The sequence below is a fragment of the Gavialis gangeticus genome, unplaced genomic scaffold, assembly GCF_001723915.1.
Source record: "Gavialis gangeticus isolate Ggan-Ray unplaced genomic scaffold, GavGan_comp1, whole genome shotgun sequence".
Classification (NCBI taxonomy): Eukaryota; Metazoa; Chordata; order Crocodylia; family Gavialidae; genus Gavialis; species Gavialis gangeticus.
The window spans coordinates 28,893,011-28,903,743 of NW_017728995.1; the positions used below are offsets into that span (position 1 = coordinate 28,893,011).

General features: G+C 55.9%; 1 protein-coding gene across 1 annotated transcript in view; it reads right to left on the reverse strand.

Moving 5' to 3' along the window:
• Positions 1–10,733, reverse strand: part of PSMD2 (proteasome 26S subunit, non-ATPase 2) — a 22,342-nt gene that overhangs the window by 2,351 nt on the left and 9,258 nt on the right. The window contains exons 5-15 of the mRNA XM_019503388.1: positions 5,874–6,098; positions 5,334–5,492; positions 4,325–4,469; positions 3,984–4,044; positions 3,447–3,593; positions 2,576–2,682; positions 2,019–2,146; positions 1,837–1,924; positions 1,057–1,219; positions 392–493; positions 138–283 (exon numbers count right to left, since the gene is read on the reverse strand). Of these exons, the coding sequence (XP_019358933.1) occupies positions 138–283; positions 392–493; positions 1,057–1,219; positions 1,837–1,924; positions 2,019–2,146; positions 2,576–2,682; positions 3,447–3,593; positions 3,984–4,044; positions 4,325–4,469; positions 5,334–5,492; positions 5,874–6,098 (1,471 nt within the window). The remainder of the gene's footprint in view (positions 1–137; positions 284–391; positions 494–1,056; positions 1,220–1,836; positions 1,925–2,018; positions 2,147–2,575; positions 2,683–3,446; positions 3,594–3,983; positions 4,045–4,324; positions 4,470–5,333; positions 5,493–5,873; positions 6,099–10,733) is intronic.

The following is a 10,733-nucleotide window of genomic DNA, read 5'->3' on the forward strand; positions in this document are numbered from 1 at the left end:
GCCCCTTGGGGCTGCCCAGCTCAAAGGAACAGAATAGACAAAAGCCATGCCCCCCTGCCTGTGGGCACAGCAGGCAGCATCTGCTGGAAGCCTTTCCCTGGGCAGCCAAAGGCCAGAAGCCCTGCCCCCCACCTCACCTGGTGGGCCCCCATGTCAGCTGAGCCTTCTTTCTTCTCCTTGTCCTTCTTGTCCTTCTTGTCCTTCTCCTCCTCCTTCTCCTTAGAGTCAAAGTGCTCACTGCAGATGTGGAGCAGCTGCTGCACCTTCAGCACATTCCCTGAGCCTGTAGGCAAGACAGGCCCGTGGGATTGTCGTTATGAGAAGGAGGGGCAAGGTCCTGGAGCCAACCCCCTCTCAAACCCCAACACTGCTGGGCAGGGCTGGGACTCACCAGCATAGGCACAGATGTCCACCAGGGTGTTGGCAAAGCTGCGGAAGGGCTCCGACACCACCTCCAGCGCTGCCAGGATAGCCTCGATTGCCTCCCCCTTCCCTGCAGGGCAGCAGCAAGGCCTGAGAGAGCAGCCAGGCCCAAGGATAGAGACTCTGCAGGTGCCAGGAGCTGGTGCCCAGCTGGAGGCCCTCAGGAGGGCACCTGAGCTCGCCTTGAGGGACCTCTCTGACCTTAGGCAGCCTAGAGCAAGCCAGAGCACCCCACACCCCCAACCTTGCCTTAGCCTTGTCACTTGCCCGGGTACTACTCCCTTGACATCTGCTCAGCTCCCCCAGTGCTGCCCCCGCATAATCCCAATCCCACAGGCCTTTGCAACTGCAGGGGATTATGGGGTATAGTAGAGCAAAACCATCGTTCAGGCCACAAACCAACAGGTGTGGCCTGTGTAACTTAAAAGCTCCTGCTCTGTAAACCCCAGCATAATGGGAGGACCTGCAGAGCAGCCACACCAGCCCCACAGTCGAGGGGACACCCCACTCCCCATAGCCCCAAGCATGTTCTGCTCCTGCCCCACCACCCAGATCCAATGCCACCCCCAGCCCTCCCCTGGGCTCATCAACCCAGCCCCAGCCTGCAGACAGTGCCTGCCTGCCCAGCTGTACCCAGGTGGTTGAGGCCCAGGCCGAGTGGCAGCCAGCGAGCATAAGTGTCCTTCAGCTCCGTCTCAGACTTCTCCATGATAGTCTGGAGAATGGTGGAGGTGACGTCCCCATTGCAGGAGCCCACAGCAATCATGCCACAGGCCAGGGCTGTCACGCCGGCCACCTGGCCAAAGGAGAGAGCACCAGTCAGAGACTCACTGTCCCAGCACTGTCTGGTCACAGCCCAAAGGAGGCTGCACCTGTACCCGCCAGGCCAAGATTAAACTGAGTATACACCCAGCCTGGCTCAGGGCTTGGGAACAAAAGGGCCCCAGAGCCAGGCTGGGTGGCTCAGAGCTGCTCCTGGGGAGCTGCATGTGGCTTGTGACTCAGCAGAACCCTGATTAGTTTTGGGGGGGGATCCTGAGTGATAAAACAAATTAGATGACCCTAGAGGCCCCTGCCAAAGCCCATGAAGATGCCTGGGTAGGGGCTGCCCCCAGAGCCATCAGCCCCTGATAAACAGGAGAGGCAGGGCACTCAGACACACTGGGGCTTGGGGCCTACTGACCTCCCCACTGCCCGTCATCAGCTACCAACTCCATCCATGCTGAGGAGCTGCTGAGACAGAGGTTAGCAACATCTCCACCTCCCAAGGCAACGGCCAATTCAGCCCTCCTGGGATCAGCGTCCTCAGTGGTTCTCATGCAGAGACAGGGGAGTGCTGGGGGATAGCAATTCTGGCAACCATAGGGGCACAGGTGACACCTGAACACCCTCCCCAGCCGCTGGCCCACTTACCTCCATGCTGGATTTGGAGTCACCCATGACAGGGAGCAGCAGAGTCAGGACATCCTCACGGTTGGAGCCAGCATAAGCCAAGCCAAGCCTGCAGCAGAAGCCCACAGGACATTAGTAGAGCCAGGGGTGGGGGGCCTGCCCCATGGGGTGGGCAGGTAGGCAAGGGGCCGGGTGGGCCTTACCCAAAGATGGCACCGATGCGCATAGTGTTGCTGTTGTGCAGAACATAGTCGGAAAGCAGCGCCAGTGCAGGGTCACACTCATTCCGCACCCCTGAGTTCACGATGCCACAGGCCAGCAGGGCGCCTGACTACAGGGCAGAGACACATCAGATAGAGCCCCAACATTCCCCCAACAGGTAGCAGACAGTATCATGCAGGTGGCCAGGTGGGAGACTGCACTAGAGGACTGCAGCCCCCATTGTGCAATGCACCTCCATCCCCAGCTCGGAAGCTCTGCTGGCTGGGACCTGTGGTTTCTCAAAGCCACATCCACGTGGTACAGAAGCCCCTAGGTCCCCCCATGAGTGCCCCAGAACCTCGCTTCTGCCATCAGGGCTGGGACTTCAAGCACGTGGGGCATTAACCATCACTTTGGGCAGGTGGGGCCCTGTGGAGAACCACAGCAGCAGAGCCATGCAGGATGGGGGGAGGGCAAGCAGGCCCTTGTGCCTTGGCAAGGCTGTGCCCATAGCCATGGTGACATAGGAGTGCCAGGCCAGGAAGGCAGCGCCACCCACCTTGATGTAGTCCTCAGAGGAGTACAGGTACTTGTCAATCTGTGTGAGGCCCCCGTCCACATCCCACAGCAAGATCATGCCCAGTGAGGCCGCAGCACTGAGCATCCCTGCATCATGAGCACAAGAAGGTCAGATCAGTCCCTGCCCCCACATAGGCCCCTCCATGGTCCATTTCCCTTCTTCCCACTGCCAGGGCACACCCAACACTTCCAACAGGGGAGTGCTGGCCTTCCAGAGCCCGGCCTGGGGGAGGCTTGTCCAAGTCCAGGGTGCCCAGATCTCTGTGGTTGCTGGCTAAACTGCCAACCTCCTGACAGTCACCTGGGACGTTTCCTAGGGGGTGACATGTGGGTCCCAAACCAGGCAGCTGACCCCAGACAAATGTGGCATTCAGAGGCCTCAGCACAGGGCCAAGGAACAGGCAATGGAGGCAGTGTGGGCAAGCCAAGTTGTCGTCACGTATTAAGAGGAGCAGCTGAGACCCACGGGTAAGCCTGAACGCAGCCAAGGATGCGCTGGGGCTGGAACCCCCCCCAACTTGGGGAGGGGAGTACTACAGAAAACTGCTTCCCGGAATGCCATGCTGCCTAGCAAATCAGCCACTACTGAAGCACTGAATGCTGGGAAGTGCACCCCTCCCCACATGCCCAATGGAACTTCAGTCCGCTCAGCCTCTGCTCTAGTCAGGCCCGTGGGCAAGTCCAAGCCTGTACTGGCTAGCTGCACCTGTGGCAGCAGGCATGGGCTGAGACGTGAGGGTACACCAGCTTGAAGGCCAGGGCTCAAGCCATGTATAATGTGTCCAATGTCCCCAGCCCTTTAGGCAGGGTCTCCAGGCAGATTTCCCCACTCCCTGCCCACCCGCACTCACCATGGTCCTTGTTCTTGTAAAGCCATTTGTTGCCATCATCGGTCAGCAGCTTGTCCTGCCCAAAGGCAGCATTGACGAAGCCGTTGACAAAGGAGGAGGCCAGGTTCATGCGAGCTGAGTCCACTTGCGAGCCACTGCCGCCAAACCCTGGGATGGGATCATAGAAAAGCTGGGCAGCACCACGGCATTGCTTGGCCAGGGCCCTCTTCAGGGCAGGGGACGTGACCAGGCTCTTCTAGCCTCCCTGCTCCCCGAGGCACCAGGGGCTGCTAGGGTAGTGTCCAGACCCGGCCCCAAGGCAGCAAGAGTTCCAGGTGCCAGAGGACTGCTACAGCAGACGGACATGGCCAGAGGGAACAAGCCGGATGCCCCACCACATCCAGGCTGAGGCAAGCCTAGCATGGTAGGGCTGGGCTCAGCTGGGGCCTTGCTTGGAGCCCTGACCCCCAGACGCCTCTTTACCCAGGCATATCTGCCAACCTCACCCCCTTGCTGAAGTACAGGACAACATGACATGGCAGTTGAAGCCACACTCACTGTTGTTCTCCAGGTGGGTCTTATAGATGTCATCTGGCACCTTGGGTTCCATGATGTCCAGCTGGAGAGAGGGGGAAAGCAGGCATTACCTCCCAGTCAGCAGCAATGCCTTGCCAGGCCGAACCAAGCCACAAACCCCCAGCTGCTCCCTACCCTGCACACAGAAAATCCTCAGGGCCCCCTCCCAGACCCACCCTGGCGAGGCACAGGAACAGAGCTGCCATCCCTCCTTGTAAGAGGGGCCAAGTGCCAGCCTGTTCCTTGGCACCCAGTGTGGGCTGGGGCTTCCATCCCCTCTTGGCTGCAGCCCCATGCCCCTCCCCACCAAGGCCAGGCCTCACCTCCCGGGCCAGGGCCAGGAAGTTGCTGTTGAGCTGCACATTGGACATGATCTCAGTGAGATCCTCATACTCCTCTACATCCTCGTTGAGCTCCAGGAAGACACCGTGGCGCCCCAGCATGAAAGCCATCTGCTTCTGTACCACCCTGCATTGGAAGGCACCAACAGGTGTCAGGGTCGGGACCCTTGCCTCGGAGACATGATCGGTGTCAGGCCCCAAGCACCAGCCTGGAGGCGGAGACCACCCAGCCTGGCTCTCCCACTTCCCAGGAAGTTCTTCCTAGCAACCCAGCCCAGCAGCAGGGAGCTGCAGAAGCCTCAGGAGCTAGAATTCTGCAGGCCCATGCAGTCTCCGACCCCCACAGCAGCCTTTGCCCAGGACCCGGTTCCCAGTAATATAATACTACCAAAACCCAGCTTCTCAGAGCCACCCAGGACCCAGGCAGATCTGCCTACCAAGGGGCAAACCAGCAGGAAGGGGGAGGCAGCCTCTGTTCCCCTGAAGGGCTGATCTATCAACCCCAACAGGGCTGGGCTGGAGCACAGCAGCCCCAATGCAGAGACTGGGCCTCTGCTACTCAAGCCGGAAGGACCTGCTCTAAAGCTGGTAACTAGAGCAGCTCAGGGCTCAGTGTACTCCAAGCTCTCAACACATGGGGGCAGGAATGGTCTCATCAGGTCAGCAGCCCCTGGGGCCCATCCCTTGGACAAGGGTAGCTCAGGCAGGGATGGAAAGATGCCCTGACAGCACAGAGCCCACTCGGGTGAGGCAGGGGAGGCCTGTGGCATTGACCCATCCCATCCATAGCTGAGCCTGGCAGCAAGAAACCAGGAAGTGCAAACAGCGAATGGGATTGTACCTCTGCAGATGCTTGGGCTACCAGAAACCTAACTGAGACTCCAGCCTCAAAGCCTAGGGACCAGACTCTCTGGAGGGGATGGGACTGGACTAGGAAGGGGAATCTGTAACCAGGACAGCCAAGTGGAGGCAGCTCCCGTCAGCTACATACACATCCTTGCAGGAGGTGAAGATGTCCTCCACCAGCTCCATGTCGTTGAGCATGAGGGCCAGGCGCAGTGCCTCCGGGAACCGCCCAAACTTGCGGAAAATGCCCAGGGCACAGCGCAGCAGAGCCGAGTTCTCAGGCTCGGGCACATAGCTCACACAGCTGTGGAAGGAAGAAGATAGGCCAGGGGCAAGTCCAGCTACTACCCAAGGTAGGACCCGGTCAGGCCGGCAGCTCAGACCAGATCAGCACCCCCAGCACCTCATGCCAGTGCTCTTGGGTAGCTGAGTCCAATGCTCCCAGCCACCTACAACTGGAAGCTGTCAAGAGAGGTAGAGCTCACTGGCAACATGCTCCCTCCTCTACAGCCAGCAGGAAATGCTGCCTCATGGGCCTCTGCCAAACATGGGCAAAACCAAGGTTCTGATCTCCAGCTGCAACATCCTGACTGAGACCCTTGATGCCTCCTGCCTCTGGTGGGTAGCAGCCTCCCCGCCCCCTCCTGCCTGCACCCCCAGCTTGAAGGCAGCCCGGCTCCTTCACCTGGTGAGGTAGAGGCAGACCTTGGCGTAGGCGTTGTCATCAATGTACTTCTCCAGCATGTCCATCTGCTCGATTTCCATGAGCAGGTCGCAGGCTTCGTGCTCTGCGTTATGCGCCATGTTGTAAGGTACAATCTCTTTGACCAGTGTCAGGAGTGTGTCCCTCTGGGCCTTGTCAGCCTCGTCGATCTCCTGCCACTCCTTTGCCACCTCGCCTGCCAGATGCCTGTTGGCATGAAGGAGAGAGGCCAACATGGCTCAGAGACGCCACCCTTGATCCCAAGAGCCCAAGGAGTATCTGGGGGCAGCCAGTAAGAGACTGAGGCGGTCCAGGCAAGCCACACCTCTGACTCGGGTGTTTGCATTCACACCAGCCTGGGAGGTCACTGCAGAAGATGCAACTGCCCCCTCCCCAATGACAGCACCGGAGCCTGCAACCCTGGCTGGGAGGAGAAGGGGGCCAGACTCTCCCATTCTTGGAGCTGAGGGCCTGGGCATCTCAGAAAGGGAAGGCCCCCAAATCCATGCTTCCCCAGAATCCCACCTGGTGAGCCTGCAGACCCCAAGGGTAAGCACTCCTCTCCACTGCAGGGAACTGCCTTGGTGGAAACAGGGCCATCACAGGGGCTGCCACAGCTGACCTCAGCCCCAAGGGCAGCTAGTGCATCTCAGGCTCTACAACTGAGTCCCCACCCAGTGATGAAGCGAAGAGATCAGCTTGGATGCTGCAATAGAAGCTCTCACCCTTCTTCCCTGAACACCCTGGCAACCCTCAGATCCTTATCACCACCACTGCTAAATGTAAAGCCAGGCACTCACTGCAGGAGGCATTTAGCCAGAGCTATTTACCACCTGGTAAATTTAGGCCTGAGCAACTAAGCAGAGGCTCCATGCTCAGGTCCAGATGCATCCACCCATCAGCACAGTTCCAAGATTTATAGTCAGTCTGGGAAATTCAGAAGCACAAGAGCCTCTGCAGGTAGCTGCCCACCTAGAGCTGGGGTCAAGGAACAGCTCAAGCTTGGCTTATAAAGGATCTATCCCATTCAACTGTTTCTTAAATAAAGTTTGGAAGCAGCTTCTGCACAGAAGTCAGTCTTGTCAGCTGCTCAAAGGATAGCAAAGAAAAGCTGTACCATATTCTCTCACATACAAATGCACTTTGTCCCCCTCAAACAGCTGATGGAAATCAGGATTTGTATTATACGTGAGAAAAATGCAAGTAAGTTCCTGCCACTTAAGTTTCTAAGTAACAGAAACTCTGCATGTAATCCTCAGGGTGGCAGGCTCAGCTGTCTTGCTGCTGCTCCTCATTTACTTAGTACAAGAACTGCCATTTACTGGGTCAGACCATAGGTCCATCTTGCCCAGTCTCCCACGTCACACAGAGCAGAAAGCAGATGTCGAAAGAGAGAAGGAAATGGGTCTGATCAGGGTTCCTCTCTCACTTCCAGCTTCTAGCATTTAAGATCTAGGACATTCTGATTCAGAGGCCATGCCCCTCACTCCCATGCTCAATAGCTACTGATGCCCCTTTCCTCCAAGTCTAGGGTTGCCAACCCTCCAAGATTGTCCTGGAGTCTCCAGGAATTAGATATAAATCTCCAGAAGACTGCCGAGAGTCACCCAGGAGACAAATGATAGGGCATTCGTTAAAATAAATATTAAATGTGAAATCCCATTTATATAGTAGTCCAGTAGGTTTTTAAAATGTAATAGTAATGTGCATTTGCCTTTCTGACATAATGATTCATTAATGTCATTATGTCATGTGATGAAACCTCCCAGAATAGATTCAAACAGAGTTGACAACCCTAGTCCATTCCCTTCATGAAATCTAGCTAAACTGTCAGGTTCCACCATATCTGCTGGCAACAAGTTCCACACTTTAAATTACACGCTGGGTGACAAAGAGCTTCCTTTTGTTCATTTTAAACTTATTACCTACTGGCTTCATTCTGTGACCTATCATTCTTGTATTGAGAGACAGTAAATAATAAACTCCTACCTACTTTCTCTTTGCCATTTAGCATTTTATAAGCCCTTCTCATGTGTCCCCTCTTTTCCAAACTGAATAGGCCTAGCCTCTTTAGTCTCTCCTCATGTGGAAGACCCTCCATACCAATAATCATCCTTGTTGCCCTTCTCTAGTTCTCTTTTCAAGATGTGGGGACCAGAACTGGGCACAGTATTCAAGGAAAGATTTATTTTTCTTTATTCTGCCTTTCATAAACAAGGTGCAGCCCTTACTCCAGGCTACACTGTACAAAATAAAATAGGGAATTTTTTCCACGTATATTTTTCAGTTCCCCACGCATGAAACTGCTGCTGTTTGGTGGATCTGAGTCAGAGCTGGACTGGGAGCTGGTCACTAAGACTGGCTAAAGAGGGCAAGGATACACACCAGAGAACAGAGCTGGGACAGGAGGAGTAGGCCCAGTATTTTTGCAGACATTAATAAATGCAGCTGTGCCAAAGAAAGGCAGCTCCACATTCATGAATATGCTGTTTAAACCAGGGGTAGGTAAAATATGGCCTGCGGGCTCAACCTGGCCCCCTGAGGGATTTTATTCGACCCACAGTGGGTCCCTTGGCCTCACCCAGTCCAGGTGCAGAGGGCAGCCCAGGCTGTGGCATATGCAGCCAGTCCCACTGCCCCCAAGCACACAGCAGGGCTGAGGAGGCATGGTGGCCAGACTCTTCTTCCCAGCAGCCCCAGTGGAGACTCCTTCCAGCTGCTGCTGCCAGTATCACAACCACCACAGGACCCAGCCCCGCTGCCTGGGCACCCCAGCCCATCCCCAGCCAGTGCCAGGGGTGCTGGACAGACTGGATAGGCAAGGTCTCCAGGAAGACAAGCCCAGGACTCATGTGAACAGGGCATACTTGGCCAGGTAGATGGGATGGGGCCAGGGTCCACGAACAGGACAGGCAGGTGGGGCAAGGATCACGGGGCCCATGACAGAGCCACAATTCGTAACACAGACCGATTTCATGGGCAGAGGCCTGCAAGGAGCGGATCATGGCTCTGCCCCAGCCCACCCTGTCCCTCCACCTCTCCACTCGCCCACATGCCCATCCCGTCCATCCAGCTGAGCATGCCTGCCCATGTGGGTCCCGAGTCAGTCTCCATGGAGACCCCAGGGCTGGGATCACCGAGCAGCGACAGCAAAGGACCAGGCCGTGAGGCAAAGCCACTTCGGGAACTCTGGCAAGCTGTTGCAGGCTGGAAGGGGCTGAGGGGCAGGGGAGGAGTTGGAGAATGCTGACACAGCCTGCAACAGCTCATCAAGACTTCTTAAGTGGCCCTCCATCCTAAATAATTACCCACCCCTGGTTTGAAGAGAGGCTTGAGAAGAGCTTCAAATAACAGCAAGAAGCAGAGGGACTCAAGGGACAGGGACAGACATACTGATGCTCAGCTTAGAAACAAAAGCCTCTGATCGTGAGGCCCCCCCCTACATGTTAGGGGCCTCAGCCAATTAACTGGTTAACTACAGTTATCTTGAGACCGGCTACATGTGCAAAGTAGCTATCGCAGAATAAAATGCTCCAGCCAGGTATAAAGTTAGACCTCAAAGATGTGTGCTAACTTTACAGCTGGTTGCTATTGAGCTTTAATTTGCACAGTATCTGTGGCTGGGAGCCCTGTTAGCTTACCCATCTTGCCCAGTGGGGAACCCCTGGGCCTGGGGGAATCACAGCTGCTCTGATTCCTAGGGCTCAAGTGCATGAAACCCCTGGGTCCACACAGGACTCAGTCCTGAATGCGCTGCACACCCAGCTGAGTCCTACACCTGACAGGCTCTTAGTTCCAGCTGTGCCTTGCATGCAGCCAGGACCCAGAGCCCCATCAGCTGCAGGGTCTCTCAGTCCCAGCTGTGCGTGGTCTCCACAGCTGGGAGATCCCTGAGCAAAGGGGCTCCCAGCCATGGGATCCTGCTTCTTGCCAATGCAGGTGTGGCGTAGCAGGAGGTATGACTGTGTGGATCGCACATTAAATCCAATTGTGCCTTTACCTGAGCGTACAGAAGGGGCCTGAGGTGCATGCACAGGGGCAGGCTGGGAGCAGACCCTCACAGCACATCTCCATGGAGCCCTTGCTAGGATCCTGTACTCAGGTCCGGGCTCCACAGGGAGAACGCCCCTTTGCACGGCTGTGGGGGGCCCCCAACTGGGATATTGGGAATCACATGACAGGTTGTGGGGAGCCCTGAGAAATAAATAACCAAGGGAAGGAGAGATGGGTTTGTCCAGCAATGAGGGAACAGAGGTAGCAAAGATCAGCATGGAGAGATGTGTATTACCACAGAGGGGAAAAGGACTAGCATTCAGGGAGTGCAGCTGGGATACACACTTGCAGGTAGCGAGAAAGCTGTTTAAAAATACTATTAGAGGCTCTAGAGGAGTCTATACCACCTATCAAGAGGGATACAGTTTAATAGTGGAGTTAAAGAGGTGATTTAAGGCAAAAAGACCTTGGAGTCAGTGTAGATTAGTCCTCCAAAAGAATTAGCTCAACATGCAACAGCAACAGAGACAAAAGTGTTGGACATCATTACAGAATTGAAAACAAAACAGAGAATATCATCATGTCATATGGCATGGTCTGACCGCTCCCATAGGTTCCTAGCTGAAATACAGGACCTCCATCTAACACAGGAGGTGCATAGCCCCACCAGGGGAGATGCTTTGTTGGACCTGGTGCTGGGCACAGGCAATGACTTGGTGAAGGGACTGTGGGTGCTCGACCACCTGGGCGACAGCCATCATCGCCTGCTGGAATTCACCACCCAGTGCAAGGTGGCAAAGGCCTGCAGCAAGACAGCAGCCCTGGACTTCAGGAGGGCGGACTTCAATG